This window comes from Adiantum capillus-veneris, chromosome 19 (genome assembly GCF_014529385.1).
Source record: "Adiantum capillus-veneris isolate H3 chromosome 19, ASM1452938v2, whole genome shotgun sequence".
Classification (NCBI taxonomy): Eukaryota; Viridiplantae; Streptophyta; class Polypodiopsida; order Polypodiales; family Pteridaceae; genus Adiantum; species Adiantum capillus-veneris.
Window position 1 is genome coordinate 121,140,811 of NC_140949.1, and position 17,003 is coordinate 121,157,813.

At 42.5% G+C, this 17,003-nt stretch overlaps 1 protein-coding gene across 1 annotated transcript; it reads left to right on the forward strand.

Annotated features, from left to right (window-relative positions):
- The first annotated feature begins 109 nt into the window (after positions 1 to 109).
- Positions 110 to 11,548, forward strand: LOC147434760 (PRA1 family protein A1-like). Its single transcript, XM_086491185.1, has 7 exons — positions 110 to 410; positions 10,531 to 10,577; positions 10,663 to 10,741; positions 10,811 to 10,897; positions 10,965 to 11,050; positions 11,133 to 11,204; positions 11,308 to 11,548. The coding sequence occupies exons 1-7, from the start codon at positions 253 to 255 to the stop codon at positions 11,409 to 11,411; spliced, it is 633 nt and encodes a 210-aa protein (XP_086347311.1). The 5' UTR covers positions 110 to 252; the 3' UTR covers positions 11,412 to 11,548.
- Positions 11,549 to 17,003: the final 5,455 nt, after the last annotated feature.

Below are 17,003 nucleotides of genomic sequence, written 5' to 3' on the forward strand. Positions count from 1 at the left end.
AATTTTCACTAGCGGAAAGGGAACACATCACTATGGCCTTGGTCCTTTGAGCAGAGGCCAAATTTGCTCCCCGCGCGCACGTTGCCACTATCGAAACCAAACCAAAAGATGTACAGTCACCATGTATTCATGTCAAGGAGATCTTCTATTTTGTTGTTGAGCTAGGGTTTCAAACGCATTTCAGAAGCTAGTCTCAGAGTTTGGGTCTCTTCATTTTGGATCAGAGAGTCGCTTTTGTCGCACATCGTCCCCATGGATTGGAGCTCTGTGACGCTGCACGAGCTTGCTGATGCAGTAAAAGAAGCCGATTGGTGGTCTTCTCCCCGCCCGCTCTCGGAGTTTTTTGCCAAATTCAGCCCTCCAAAAAGCTTCTCTGCTTGGAGCAGCAGGATTAAATGCAACCTCTATGTGTAAGAGATTCCCACATATCATCATCATGAAAGTGGTAGGAAAATTCATGTGATGGCAATGAAGAATACTTCTTGAATTTTGATTTGAATTTTAGCAACCAATGAGCATCAGTGTGACCAACATGGAGGGGGGGGAGTGGGTTACACACACACACACACATACACACAAAAGGAAAAAAAACTAGGAAAAAACCAAAAGGAAAACAAGTGATCGCATGCACACAACATCTACACATTCTTTGAGGGGTAAGCTAGAAGAAGGGAAAGAAATGGACTGCCTTGTTTTATCTTGCTATGCACCAAAGAGGTAGGTAGCTGACCAAGAAGCTTAAAATAGGTAAATATCGCCTTTAAGTTTTGTAATAGGATCTTGTGTGTGTCAAGGGCCGATTGCAGGGTTGAGTTTGTCTCCACTAAATCTTGAAGTACACAAAGGTGTCAATGAGTGTGTTTAGGGCGATGAGGAGGTCGTAAGATTCCGAAAGTTAGCTCAACAATGAACCCAATATGTTGTTGGGATTTATGGGCTTTGGCCTACGCTTTTGCTTCTTCGTGTGAAACTACTCTAGTCTACTAGGATGCTTACATGGCATTGGGCACATGTATCCCATGTGGTAGTATGTGGCCACTTTCCACGTAGGATTGCTGACACAGTGGATGATGAATTATCTGATGATGTCACCCATGAGGTCATCTATTGTATGCCTATATATGAGGCATTGTACACACTGATTTTATGTGTTCAAGTTCAAGCATTTTACATTTGCTCTCGCTCTTTCCATTACACACACACACACCATGAATGCTACACTCTTGCACCCGGTATCATAGCTTAGGTTAGGGTGCAATTGAGCCTACTCACATTCTCTCTCCAGAAGTGTCTGTGATTAGAAGCACTTAGCTTTGATTTCTTTTTGTTTGAGCCTTATCTAGTAAGCTCATTCGAGCATTTTTAATCTTTGTAATTATTGGGTGTTTATGCTTTTATAAATCTCTTTAATTGAGTGCTGGTTGTGTTTGTATGCATGTTCATTGGTCTTCAATTTGTGCGTCATTAGGTTGCATATCTGCCCTTTTTTAATAAGCTCATCACTCACACAGTATCTTCAGCGCTCATCATACACTACAAAAGTGGAAACTTATACAGCAACAAGTAGCAGATTTGTAGCCAGTCCAAGACAACAACACACAAAGCTTGCTAGTAGTGAACAACTTCAACACACAGCTAGTGAAGAGTCTGCGAACTTCTTCAATGAGGCATATCAAGGAAGAAAAGGAGATTGCACACATTCGTGCTCTCTCATCGCTCTTGGCAAGCACTTGCAATCTACAAGTTGACAACTTGACGCCCTCTCTTATCGGTACTTGACAATGCGGAGTCAACAGCACCATAGTTTTTGCATCCCCCCTTTCTCAACGTTTTTGTGCATCAGCAACAACAGTTATTACCAACCTACTCAGTAGCAAAGTTGGCAAAGACTCGACCCACAAGGCCCAGGACCTGAAGCTTTCTCGACACGAGATTTAGGAGGAGCTGCTTGTTGCCAGCGTTATTTACAGGCTACAACATTGTTGACAGTCTTGAATTTGTAGTCAATCATAAAGAGAAGAGTTTTGAAACTTTTTTAAGAGCTTCTTGTGTAATGTGCAGCGGAAGTGAATGATGGTGTGTGCTCAGGATGAGTGCTCAGTTCGTGCCCAAGGTTCCTTTTATTCAAGGGGAGAGAGAGCCCCCCTTTACTTTATGAGAGATTGTGCAATACACCAAAACAAGAGAGAATGCAAACTGTGGGTGAAGGTGCTGAGAGAGAGAGAGAGAGAGAGAGAGAGAGAGAGAGAGAGAGAGAAGATCGACACCAGATGGGGTCCCAAACCCCCCTCCAAGGGCCCCCCTCTCTATTGCTAGAGAGGTATTTGCTTTAGATTACACAAAGTCTGGTACAATGGTTCTAAATGTTGAGATGCTTGACGACGACGATGCTTGGTGAAGTTTGAGGTACTGTGAGGCTAAGGGGCTGAAAATTTGAAACCGGTAAGGATGTTGGTTTGCGATTGCGACGAGGCTATGGGCTGATCTGCTATCGCCGGTGGGACGGTGATGGGCTGAAACTGAAAGTGCTATTGACTTGAGGGCTGAAATCTGAAAATCGCTAAGTGCTGTAGGGCTGAAAACTGAAAATGCTAGGTTGCTGCGACGACGGGGTGCCGACGGCGAGGGTGAAGAGGTTGATTGTTGACAAAAACGTTGGCTGCTGCTAGCGTTTTGGGAAGGTTGAAAACGTTGATGCTAGGCTGGTGAAAACGCTAGGTTCTGCTGAGGAAGGGTGCTTGGTACTGCAGGTGCTGATGGCACTTGGTTCTTCTACTCCTTGCTTCTCTAGCGTTGCATAGGGTTGCATATATAGGTGCTAGAAGCTGGGTCGAGCAGCATCCCCAACAGCCCCACGATTTGGAAAACCCAAAAGTCACTTAATAAACTAAGTGCACTAAGAGGTGGTTCACATGTGGTGAAAATGCTTAGGCTTGGTGCTAGCTACTGATGCCAGATGCTAATGGCTTGTGCAATCAGAGGGTATGCAGCTACTCTATGTGCCTGGACATGCACGTCCTGCGTACAGGCTCACAAGGTTGCTAGAACACTCCCTAGGTGTCCTAAACCTTGGAAGTAGGAGTTACAGCTTGTCCACATGCACATAGGGTTAGATGTGCACGTGACATCCCCTTCTTTTTAAGGTGAGGTACTGGTACCGAGTTGCTTGGCTTCTTTGTAGTTTACCAACAACTCAGGGTAATCTGTGAAGAAAGCTTTGTCGATCCACACTATCTCATGGCTCCTCGTTTTTTGAACTTCAACAGATACTGTGGTGCTTGTTTCTTTGAGCCATGGCGAAAACGATGTAGCAAAACCTTCTCTTGCATAGTATAGCATTTTCAGCATATAGGTGTTTTGCCGCGTAAACCACCTCTAGCATTTTATTGTTAATCCCTTGGTCGTGGGGGTTGATTTGGGACTGCTTGACCCAGCCTCGTGCACCTGTAAAGGGAGCCCTTTAGGCGCTAGCCCGTACTCATCTTCTGTTAAGTCATTTGAATCTCTGCGTTGTCTTCTACCGCCTCAGCGGTTGCAGAAGAGGTTGATTGTTTCTTTTCGGAATCCATAAGTGTCACGAAAAAAGGGATCGGATTTCTCGGTAGAAGAGAAATCAGCCGTGCTCTAATACCACTGCAACAAACTGTCACGTGACACATCTAACCCTATGTGCACGTGGACAAGCTACTGCATGACACGGGTTCAGTTCAGTTCAGTCAGTCTAGAATAGGACGTGATCTGGCACTTCTGTGAGTCTGTTCGCAGACCGTGGATGTCCAGACACTTAGAGTAGGTGCATATCCTCTGGTTGTACACAACATGATCATCAGATTTTCATTAGAACCCATCAAGAGCATTTTTACAGTGCATAGATCTATTTTCCCTATGTTTGACATTTTTCACTTATTAATTTTAAGTGACTTTTGTTGGGAACTAGGTAGGGCAATTTTGCTAAGCAAAACCTAGCGCTAGCATTCCATAGGAGAAGAGGCAGCAGGAGCTTCGGTTCAATAGGCCCCCCCCCCCCCCCCCCCCCCCCCCCCCCCCCCCCAAGCAAGGCCTAGCAAGGCTAGCGTTTTTGCATACACAGGACAGCCAGTGTTTTTGCTCTTGCAGATTCCTGGCGACAGCAGATCAAGCAGAAGCCCTAGCGTTAGCAGATTCTCCACAGCAAGACCAGATCAGCCCCAACATTTTTGCATCAACTTGATACCTCAGCGTTTTTGCAGATCTTTGCGACAGAATCAGCCCATAGACCAACGTTTTCAGTTTTCAGCAGTTAGAACCTGCAGAAGAAGTCTCGAACCTCGCAGATCTCACCATCCCGTAGCAGATTCTCGTCCACGGTCAGGTCCAGCGAAGTTTGTAGTTTCAGCCCGGAAAACACATTAAATCTGCGTTTTCAGCACGTCGTCGTTGCATCGTCGTCATCGCCGTCATCATCGACATAGAGTCAGAATTCAGCCGATAAAGATTTGCAGATTTCAGCCATTAGCGTTTTCAGATTTCAGCCCGTCTCGTTGTTGTCCTCATCGTCGTCGTCATCGTGGGCAAGTCCAAGCATTGTAGAGATTGTGCAATCAATAGTAGACCGCTCTTGCCTTAGAGAATGGGGCCTTCGAAGAAGGGTTTTGACAACATTCTGGTGACATATTCTTCTCTCTCTGTCTCTCAGTCTCAGCACCTTCATTCACAGTGTTCACCACTTTGTTTGTGTCCATTGCACTCTCTCACTAAAGGAACGGAAGGCTCTCCCTTCCGTAAGTAAAAGGAACCCTTGAGCAGAGTTCGAAGCACTCATCTTGAACAAAGTTCAACACTCACTTCCGTTGCACTTTACATTGGTATCGGAGCTTTGACAGTGTTCTGTATCACTCAAGGAAAGAACCACTTTTTTTTTTTTTGCTTGTTGCGGTCGCACGTAACCCAAGACCTCTTGGGCGTGTCGATTCCTAATCGTGTTTTTGAAGAGTGACAAGAAACCCAAGAAAGAAGGGCTTGTCCAGCCTCCCCTTGTGCCTCTTTTCACTCATTGAGAGCGGACCGTGCACTTCACGGCCAGCCAATCGACGTGAGGTGGCAAAAAGCAACCTTGGTGTGAGCGCAAGGCCGCCAAGGGGTGCGCCCGCGGAAAAGAGAAGAACTCGGGTAAAGAGAAGATACACGGATTGCAAGCTAAAGAAGAACCTCACGACCCTCAAGAACCTGAAGACTCAAGAACTGGAGAACCAAAACCCGCAAGAACCCAAGTTCCTCATGAACTTAAGAACCCAAGACTTCAGTGGATGGTCATCACCCAAAGCGGAATGGATACTTCGCATGGAGGTGGTGAGCATGGGAGTGGCGAAGAAGAGTTTTCTTCACTAGAAGGTTTTCTGACCTTCCCCTTCTCCATCTACGCCAAGGATTACACTAACTCCTATGGAGGCTTTCGACAAGAGGATGATGGACAGGAAGTTAGAAAGCGAAGAAAGAATCGCAGCCATAGACCGTAAGTACCAAGAAAGAATGGCAGCCATAGCACATGTGAGCGAGCAAGCCCGCTTGGAAGCCAAAGTAAGAAAAGCAGAAAGAGAAGCAGAAAGAAAGGCAAACTTGGAGCGTGACCGTGAGCAAGCGCGTTTGGCGGCCGAATAGAGCGCCCGACCCATGAAAGAGATGTTGCGACTCTTTTCTCAAGTGCAGGCACAGATGCAGAGATTCGGGAAAAGGAGACTCTCTTTGTCTCGTCTTCTCCCAAGCATGACACACATGATTTGCATGATTATGATAAGCATGATGATTTGAATGACAATGATAAGCATGATGATTTGAATGATAATGACAAGCATGATTATTTGCATAAAGACGATGTGATTGTTCACAAGGATTATGGGCTAGTTGATGCTTTTTCTTGTAAGCTAACCTCATTGCAGATTCGATCAATCACGAAGAACCGATCTTGGCTCTCGAGTCGAGGTCTACAGAACCCTTTCAGAAAGAACCGATCTTGGCTCTTGAGCCTAGGTCCAAAGAACCCTAACAGGAAGTATTATGTGCTTGAATGATTAGTTCGCACGCATTGTTCGAGTGTTTCATTCATGATGCTTTCCTGTATTTCAGTCACCGTCCTTACGTGAACCCTTTTTATAGGCATGACATATTGTACGCTGAGGACGATTCACTCATGAATGAGCACGAATGTATCATGAATGAGCACGAATGTATGTGGATCATTCATGAAAAGATGAAATGTTTGCTTTCAAGGAATTTATATTCCCTGTCTCTTCCTTGGCATGACATAGTATCCGAAAGAGCACAAGAAGGATTGAGCATCAAGCACAGGCATTTCCATTGTGTTTTGCCACAGTTGATTGATATAGATCAGAAAGTCAAGATTCAACCCCATTGTTTGCGTGTGTTCGATGAACGATTTGGCACTCCATCACTTTGTTCATTTGCATCGCATGCACAGTTTGTTCGAAGGAATAGTATTTTTCAAGTCACTTTACATGGAATGGGTATGTTCATGTTTTTGTATTGAAGTGGTTTCATGAATTTTCATCCTCGGAGATTCTTGAAGAAGGTAGACGCATGACTATAGCCGAAGTTCAAGCATTGAAGGAGCCACAAAAGACTTTGTCGCTTTCGGCGTGGCCCAAAGAAGCAAGCGTTGCAAACCTTTATGAAGTTCAAGTATCGCACGACACACGTATCAGAGTGGGCCGGCGAAGAGTCCTTTCCAGGATTCCAGACGCTGTTGGCTCTCTCCCTCGACGCTATACAGTTCGGTATCAGTACCTCACTTTGAAAAGGAGGGGATGTCACGTGACACATCTAACCCTATGTGCACGTGGACAAGGTACTTTATTACATGGGTTCAGTTCAGTTTAAAATAGGAAGTGATCTGGCACTTTTGTGAGTCTGTTCGCAGACCGTGCATGTCCAGACACTTAGAGTAGGTGCATATCCTCTAGTTGCACACAGCATGATCATCAGATTTTCATCATAACCCATCAGGAGCATTTTTACAGTGCATAGACCTATTTTCCCTTTTTTTGACATTTTTCACTTATTATTTTTAAGTGACTTTTGTTGGGAGCTAGGTAGGGCAATTTTGCTAAGCAAATATATATATATACCTAGCGCTAGCATTCCATAGAAGAAGAGGCAGCAAGAGCTTCGGTCTTCTCACTAGGACCCCCCCCCACCCCCACAGCAAGGCCTAGCGTTTTTGCATACATAGGACAACCAACGTTTTTGCTCTTGCAGATTCCTGGCGACAGCAGATCAAGCGGAAGCCCCAACATTATCAGATTCTCCACAGCAAGACCAAATCAGCCCCAACATTTTTGCATTAGCCTGATACCTTAGCGTTTTTGCAGGTCTTCGCGACGGAATCAGCCCATAGACCAACGTTTTCAGTTTTCAGCAGTTAGAACCCGCAGAAGAAGTCTCGAACCTCTCAGATTTCACCATCCCGCAGCAGATGCTTGTCGCACGGTCAGATCCCAGCGAAGTTTATAGTTTCAGCCCGGAAAACGCAGATTTCAGCATCTGCGTTTTCAGCGCGTCGTTGTTGCATCGTCGTCATCGCCGACATAGAGTCAGAATTCAGCAGATAAAGGTTTGTAGATTTCAGCCATTAGCGTTTTCAGATTTCAGCCCTTCTCGTCGTCGTCCTCATCGTCGGCAAGTCCAAGCATTGTAGAGATTATGCAATCAATAGTAGACCGCTCTCGCCTTAAAGAGTGGGGCCTTCGGAGGAGGGTTTTGACAACATTCTACTGTCGTATTCTTCTCTCTCTATCTCTCAGTCTTAGCACCTTCATTCACAGTGTTCACCACTGTGTCCATTGCACTCTCTCACTAAAGGAACGGAAGGCTCTCCATTCCGTAAGTAAAAGGAACCCTTGAGCACAGTTCGGAGCACTCATCTTGAGCAAAGTTCAACACTCACTTCCGCTGCACTTTACACAAACTTGGACACCCCAAGTCAAGATTCTGTCGCGACACAGTAGAGATTCACTTCAAAACACTTCACAAAATTAAGGGAGAGTCAACACGGCCCAGCATAGTTCCTGCCAAGAGATACTGGCCCCAAAGACTGGCGCCCCTTTCAGTATTTCTTAAATATTAATCTTTGAGCAAAGTATAATTGCCCGCGGGTGCACTCTCTTAGACTCTGCGTTCAGATTCTCTGAGAAGTGAGCCCCTTGGGTTCAATATAAAGGTTACAAGGGTTGCTAAAAGAAGAGCCCCAAAAGCCATGAGCTCCAAAAGCATCTTGTTAAAAATCCGCCAATAAAAAACACTCAAGCCAAGCCACGTCAGCACCAGCGTAAAACGTGGAGTTCCGTACATTGTGCCACGTCAGTAGGCCAACGTGAATCACTGGATTTCGTATAGCTGCCACATCAGCCAGTCAGCATGAATTGCGGACATCAATACTGTCTGCCACGTTATCACGTTCGTACTGTGTGTGTCCGGGCACTGCCATGTTATCAATGTGTGACAAAAGCATTACGAAATGGTTGAAAAACAGCAGCAACCAACAATACGTATAATCGGTCTGTACACAATAGAGGGTGGTACTAATTCAATTACGTGTTAATTTTCACATAGAGGATTGAGAAGAAGAGAGAACACAGATGCGTCTAGCAGCTAGAATGTCATTGCGCACACGAAGACCGACACCTTATAGGCTCCAAAGACTGGCGCCCCTTTTGGTATTTCTTTATTCAATTGAATTGAAAACAAATGATCCAAACACTTAGACCAAACTCCCACCAAGCTGTCCATACCTGTCAAGAGCTGAAATTGCAGATTTTCGACCCAATTTCGGCAGCATAACAGCGCCAAAATCTTTGTAGGTCAAAAGTACAAGTCTAGGACGTATTCCCTTGCATTTTAGAAGCTTTCCGGTGAGCTGTAGGTAAATTTCAGCACACTGTAATTTCTTGTTTTGGTCATTGACAGGTGCCCAAACTCTTGTATAACAACCCCAAGGCTTCCCTGAGTCTTCCCTGGTGTTATCTTGCAGTTTAGGTATGAAACTCTCAACCTGCAAATAAACTCAGCAAGCTGAAATTCTCTGTATTGGATCGTTTTGAGCGGAGCAAACACTTCTATGCGTGTCTTAATAGACGTGTCTCGGGAGCTCTTGCACGCAATGAGTCAATTCCCCTTTGATTTGGACGAGTTTTCATGCTAGAAAACTCACCTGTTTCGCAATCTGTCACGATGGAAGAGTGTGTATTTGTGGGGGATTAGCAATTAGCTAATCCGGTTCTTGTTCAGAAGGCTCTTGCCTTGGCAAGTGCGCCCCCACAAGACTTTTTATAGTCATTTGAGGAGCCTAACTAGTGGGGCATTACCATGTGTGTACGGGGGGGAGAGATGCACGAGAGCGAAGTACATGAGACAAGGGAGAAGGCAAGCTTTCCATTAAAGCTACAAGACTTGAAAATCCACTCACAAATGAGCAAAATTGGCCTTCTCTCTCTTTTGGGCGTCGCCAAGCTGGCCCTCGGGCCTCAACATCTTGGAGTGTGAGTTGGCTGGTAGGTGACTCTCCTTCAGCCATGTCCTATATGCCCCTTCTGGTTCAGTTTCCTAACCCCTCCCAACTTATAAAGTTGTCAATGACTTGCCACGTGGTCCAAATTCCTTTTAGGTGCACACATGCTTCCTTACTCATCATAATTCAGAGCTAAATGGCCCAACTGACCGACCTAGATTCCCGATGTGAGAAACCAGTTTGGCAATAGCCGTTTCACACTGCCATGCAATGTCCACTTGCACCTTTTCAAGGGTTCCGGGGGAAGACAAGTAAAAATAAATTAAAGTATGGTATGTATTACATTTTAGAGAAGGCAACAAGAAATTTACACCTCCTGGTGACAGTACGCTCCTCTTGAACACGCTCTGATCAATGATCCGACAGCACACTGTAGTTTGATGCCATGTCAAAGTGGCAATGGAAAAGCCTAAAGGTGAATTGGATAGTGAACAGGGCAACAACGGGTGATTACAACTCTCGTCGAGTATGGACGCCCATCTGGCCTTGAGCAACTGGCTGTAGATCTTCTGGATTATCTCCTGAATCTGATCTGATGGACAGCCCTCTACGTGGATCGACCTCCCTCTGCTACGATCCCAACTTGCAAAACACCTCCAGAGAGAAAATGTTGGTCCAAGAGGAGAGAGGGTGCAATGCAAACCCAAAACACGGGCAGCGTTTCATTTCAGTGTTTAGATTTTCATCAAATGCGTGTTGTATGAGTTTAAAGGTAATCTTGCACCATCTCTGCCCTTACTTCAAGTGACTTCAGAGTTTTTCTCTCTTGTTCATTTTGCCCCTCTCTTTTGTCTAAGTCACCTTAAAAAGCTGTCTTCTTTTTAAATAAGTCTTGCCACATTATCTTCTTCTTTTATAGTTTTTGTGTCTCTAGATTGTTTGTTTTGTAAAGCATTTTAGCCCCTTGTATAGTTCATACGTTCAGACTTTTGTAAGCTTATGAGGGTGTATAATTGCATTTAAATTTGCAGGTATCGGATAAATTATTATTTTCTCATGGTCGCATTTCTCCTGCTCTGTAAGTGAGCCATGCTGATGTTTTTGTAAAGTTTTTACATGTTTACTCTGGGACTGTTGCTTGCTGACTTTTGTTAAGGCTGCAGTCGCAGGGGCATTGCGAAGTCCGGTCGCTGCTTTGGGTGCAGTATTGATCACCTTTGCTACAGCATGCATTAATGACAGGTGTGTGGTCTCAAGAGAATCAAAGCTTCAAGCTAGTTGACGGCTAACTGATATTTGTTGAGTGTGCAGCTTTGCAATGTTTGTCAATGAGAAGGTTCTAAGGTGTGCCAGGAGAATATACCCTCCTCTTGCTGCAAAGATGCGGGCGCCCCCTACGTATGTACGCTGAATGCTTTTAGACTGGATAGAATAATGAAAGTCACGGACCATTTGTTTTTTGCAGGCCAGGTGGCCGTGCGCGACCTTCCAAGGGGACCATACACATCTGTGGCAAAGAGAGATCTCACGTTGTTGCGGTGCTGCTTTCAGGTGTTGGTTGCTCCACAATGTCTGTTTAGGCAGAGAAGCTCGTGCATCAATGTTTTTTTCATTATTGCGGTGCTTGTGGCAGTGAGCGTGCTATCATGGTTTCTCTCTGCACGAATCAAAATTTTAGGGCTTGCTGTATGTCTTGTCATGATCGGTGAGTGAATATATCAATGGACCGAGCATTGATGTTGAAGCAGATGTCCGAGCTCTACTTTGACAGAAATATCTATATTAAGAACTATGAACTTTTCTGCCAGTTATATTGGTTCATGCGAGTTTCCGGACCCCAAATCTTAAAGCAAGGCTCAACACATTTCGAGAGGAGTTTCGTGCCGTCTGGCGGAGTTATAGCGACATTTGATGAGAAGTTAGTGCTTGACAAAATGTTTCAATATTGCAGAGTTTGATGGGGGATCTTTTATGCAGCTCGTTTGGTATCGGTTCTGGATCCTGTGTCATTTCGTACAGGAACAATGTAGGGTTGCCCTTCTCCGGGTCGAGGAACGTTGAATTGTACAGAAAAGATACAACTTTATCCATACATATGTAACCTACCTCTTTAAGCTAGGCTTCCCCTTCAAAAGCTGTGCAGTCTATACATTTTGGCCGAGTTTTCTGGTGGGCAGCAAAGTATGCTGCTGAAGTACGAAATTTTGCTACTTGACTATATTGTAAACTTAATGTAACAAGTTCAGCAAAAGCTGCTTATTGTCAGGAAATTGTACACTCTTTGCTTTGAATGCTATCCTCCATATGCAAAGTGTGCAAAGGAAAGTTGTTTTTCCAAGCAAGTGATGAGAACCTTCAATACTTCTTTTCTTCAATTTGCAATAAATTAAGTGATCACAGGAAAACTTTTTGTCAGGCTAATGTTTTGACCTCCCTCTGTGAGCTTTTGTTGCTGCAGCCTGCCCTGCAGCCCACGAACTCCCTTCCAGCTCATCCTGCCAGCTTCTATGGTCCTCATTCTCATACAAAAGGGGATCCTTGTGGTCTATCACTGCCTTTGTTTTTCTAATCAATCCTGCTGGTCTCGAGCATAGAACGTGGCAGCAAGTCATTGTTTGCTCTGCCAAATCAGTGTTCTTCTTGAGCACATGAAGGTGGAACAATTGTTGGTCAAGGATATGTTTTCTGGGGATTTGGTGCTTGACACAGAATCTCTAAAAGGGGCATGCATAAAATACAATGCAAGGAACGAAACCCTGGGGGTGGTTTTCACATGTGAGGCTTGTTATGTTTTTACGGAGTGTATGGAGGTGCCATGCCCTAAGGACTAATATTGATGCACAAATGGAGTCAGCTCAAAGCTTTGCCAAAAGCTTTGAACTTCTTACGAGCCGAAGCCTTGTGAAAAGATGTAGGATGATAGTGCACATCAATGCGCTTGGTCGCACACGGAGCACTAAGTTCTTTATCAAGCCAATGGATTGATCATTCAGAACTAGGTTCTTGCAAGTGCTAGGCACTTTGAATGTTAATGAAGATAGTGGTGGCAATTATTAGGTTGCTTCTTGCTCAACTAGAGTGTGCACGAGGTACAAAGCTTTAAACATAAAGTACTTGTGAACACGTAGATGTAGTGACAATGATCTCTTGATTAGACTCCAAGCCCATGTTGCCAATGAAGTAGACAAATGTGTGCTTTAGTAATAATGGTTAATCCTTGCATGGATTTGCTGATTAGTGAGTGTAAATTGAATATCCAACCTTGTAATAATGTGTGCAAAAGTAAGGGAAGGAAGAGTTATCTTTGTAGTAGCCTCCAAGATCAAGAAGGCTGAGGTTTGAAAACTTGTCGATGTAACAGAGGGGCAAAAGGCATGTAGTCCTCAAGGCCTAACCTACAAGTAATGTCTCAGTATACCCTATTTGGCAAAAGAAAACACAAGATGAAACCTCCATCACATGCTTACATTTTTAAATAAGAGACATCTCAAAAGCTAAGTCTTAATATTCATCTCATTTTTATCAATAAGAAGCACCATGGCATCTAAATATAAGGCATGGATCTACATCCACATGTTTGAGATTCGTGTTTTCAATTGGTATATCATGCACGTGACAACATTGCAAAGCATTTTAAGATCAAAATGGTTCACCCTTGAACTGTTTGTTTCACTACAACATGCTAAAGCCTCATGATAGATGAAAATGTGAAATGTGGAACCGACGTTTGTGAAACGCCTTAGAGCCTTTGAAAGATATTAAATGGATGGTTGCTTCTCATTTATGAAACGGTTCAATTGAGCAAAAGTATTTTAATGCTCAAAATGTTTCGTCCTTTAGACCAGTTAAAAAGCTTTTCATGTGGCCAAATTTTCAACATATTCACAAAGTTGCTTTGTAGACACTCTAAAATTGAAGTCTTTGTCCTAAGTCATGTATGTTTCAAGTATTATGTGGTGCCAATGTACATATGCTAACAATTGACTGTTAAATAAACAAGAGCAAAAGTTTCATCAAATTCAATCTCCTTCTCTTTGACATCAATTTGAGGCATCACGGCAATATCGACACCCATAAGAACGATCTTAAATGTGCTTAAAAATGTTGAGCTATCATTGTGGGTGTTGGTATGCGGTTTCATTTGTCATTGACATTAGGAAAATTTTGAACTCATTTTTGGGCCTTTTAAGAGTGCCACATCATCAAAGTTGTACAAAAGAGAGCAACCTGGTAGATCCCTCTAAATATTGCTTAGAACCCCATGATATGACCTATCATTGGAAAGTTCTTGAAAAATGGATTCTAAAGAGCCAAGGTCCGAAAAGTTTGGATGACTTCTATGAAAGTTATGCCATTTTTTTTCAATCAACCAGGTTTTGTTACCGTTACGGTAATTTAAAATCACCTTTTTCTAGATCTACATGAAGGCAATGTCCGATACATGCATGCTATATATCAATAGATAGAATTTGAAGAGTAGATTCTAAATATCCAACCTCCGACAAGTTTGGATCTTATTTGTAAAAAATTTACCGATCCCCACTTTTTGAAAGCTATGCCACATCAACGATTCTTACAAGGCCCATTTTTTAATCCAAACTTTTCCTAATGTAAACATACACAGCCCTGTCATTGATATGTTATATCGATGCTTATACCAATGAATATGCAAATGCTCGATATACCGACCTCCATATTACAGAGCATACTGACAACCAAACTAGCAATCTTGTTTTGCAAGAATAGATTGGCATCTACTTTGCACCATGTCAAGTACAATATAAAAGCTGCTACAAAAGATGTGAGTCATTCTATCCAAGAGAGTACCAAAGCAACCACATTCCATCTAATTTGACAGAGCATCTTGTAAATCATTGAAGAAAAACATGTAAACTTCAACATTAGTGCATTGATCCATAACATATTATAGATTATAACATATAAATCATAATTGTGATTAAAAATATAATCAAAACTGAATCACGGCCCTGATCAGGAACTATGAATTCTGGCCATAATAAGTGAACAATGACCATGACCAAAAACATAACCATAATCATAACCATGAACTATCAGCATGAACCATAGCCATAACCATAACAAGTAAACCATAGCAATGACCAAAAGAAAAATCAAAAGTATAGCCATAGCCATAACCATGACCATGAGTATGAAGCACACTCATAATTAGCAAGATCATGGCAATAACCAAGTGCATGTTCAAGTGACCCTAACCACATCCATACACTAGAAACTGATAGCTTACTAGATACTCCAAAATGGCCAAAAACTTAATCAAAACAAGACCATAGCAAAAATCGTGCCCTTCCCTATGATTCCATAAAGAAACTGTGAGCTTGAATGTATCAAGGAAAGAATGTCATGTCCTTTATCACTAGATATTGTGAATAATTTATCATCCTTTGTGAAAGTCATTGTATGTGGCGAGCTATCAATGGTAAGATTCTATTGCTGTGATAAAAGGGAATACCTAAATTGATATTCATGGAATACAAAGGTGCAATTAGAAAATTTTGTGTCTCCTTCACTAGCATTTCTAGCTTTCATACTTCTCGTATTCCATTAAATCTTGTGCCGCGAAATGTAACTTTAACATTACATGTAGATGGACAATTACTCTAAAGCAAAAGGATATTGGAAGTTGTAAGCTAGCTGCTTCATAGGGAATTGAAAATGGCAATTGGGAGCGATATGTCCGTGATTCTTACACTTTTAACTAATAGAACGAGTATCTTGTGATTGTGGATATGCATTATTTGTGTCTAGGTTAGAGGTTTGAATTTATATTGAAACTTGGAAGGGGTATACATAATTTCTATTAGATGCATTAATAGAGGGTGACTTGAATTATGTGTTGTTATACATGTTACTGAAATAACTAAGACGTCGAGGGTGGTGGTTCACATATGAGGGGGGAAATCCGGAGTTATGAAGGCTTGTATTTTCTTTGTAAGAGAGATCGAATCAAAGGTTCAAAATTTTGAGCAAAGGAATTACCTTGTACAAAGAAAATATTGTAAGCACACTTAACTCACCCTATATACCTTTTTTAAGTCCATATTCATACTTTCATTGAATTGTGCCATTACGGACTTCTTCAAGCATTGAAAAATTAAACATTTTTTGCAATAATCTTTCTATATGCTGAGAAACCTTATCATCTTGAATCTATGGAAATCCACTCCAAGCATGACAAGCCTTTAGATAAAGCTATGAAAGTTAAGGGACTTTTTGAGTCATGCTTGTAATTTGTTTCAAGCATGTAGAGCGTTGCCAAGAATATTCCACTATAAAGAATCATTTGTGGTTGTGTCATTAGTTGCACAATTAAGCTTGTTATTCTTTTAAAAAATATTTCTAAAAAGAAGTAATCGATAAGTTCATTGAGCCAAAATAAAATGTCCTCACCCGTTTTCTTACCATTTGCTTCTTGAAAGTGAAAAGAGTAATGGTTGATCTTTGATTCTTGACGGTTATTACTTGTTGTTGAGGATTTGAAGGGGACATGTGGGATGCATTCATGGTGTTATTGACATATTTAATTAACTTCATTAAGTATTCAAGCCACTTATGACAAGTGAACCACGATAATGACACAAACTAAAATCTTCATTCTCATAAGCTTGATGCAATGCTCTCATAGAGAGTAGAGAGGGTGCCAATAGATAGGGAAAAAGGGTATCTTTGGTTTCCACTAATTGGGGAAATCTTTACCAACCAGAGGAGGGAAACATGGGCCTGATTTAGTGTGGGTAAAGTGGGCCATCCAAGTAGGGAAAGTGGTTGAGAAAATAGGGACTCCGTGTGAACATAAGTACACACCTCATGGGCGCACACGCGCGCGCAGCACACACACACACACACACACACACACACACACACACAACTTAGTATATAATAAACTAGAGTGGGTACATATGGAAGGAACAAAGGAGTTCTCACAAGATTGGAATGGCAACAAGTAGAGGCATATTTAGATAGCACTGCATCAGTTTTAAGTATGATTGCACTGAGATGGAGGAATGGGTTAGCAACCAAAAATTAATTCACATTCTAGATATGCTACTACCAACACACATGAAAAACCAATGGGAAGTTTCATTTTACCAAGAATTGATACTCAATTCATGCCACAAACTAATACGTAATTAGCTACCCCACTAAAATACCAAACCCTTGCTCAATGTTGGGCATGTGGTCTTTGTCCTATGTACTGACATATGGTGTAAATCCTCTCTTGTCCAATCATAGTCTATGGAACTTAGTCATGTGATTTCCATGTGAGCGGAAATCACATGACTAAGTCTTTGGAACTAACATATGGTGTACATCCTGTCTTGTCCAATCATAGCCTATGGAACTTGTGATTTCCATGTGAGTGGATGAAATGTGAGTGGATGAAATGTAGATGGTTCCAAATGAAGTGAACTAGATGCCAAATGGGCTCCGCAACGTAACGGGCCAACCTCCCTTTGTATACACA

Coding starts and splice junctions, on each gene's coding strand:
- LOC147434760 (XM_086491185.1), top strand. CDS start 253: ATGGATTGGAGCTCTGTGACGCTGCACGAGCTTGCTGATGCAGTAAAA. Junction 10,898..10,964: donor AAGATGCGGGCGCCCCCTAC/GTATGTACGCTG, acceptor TGTTTTTTGCAG/GCCAGGTGGCCGTGCGCGAC. Junction 11,205..11,307: donor TGTATGTCTTGTCATGATCG/GTGAGTGAATAT, acceptor CTTTTCTGCCAG/TTATATTGGTTCATGCGAGT.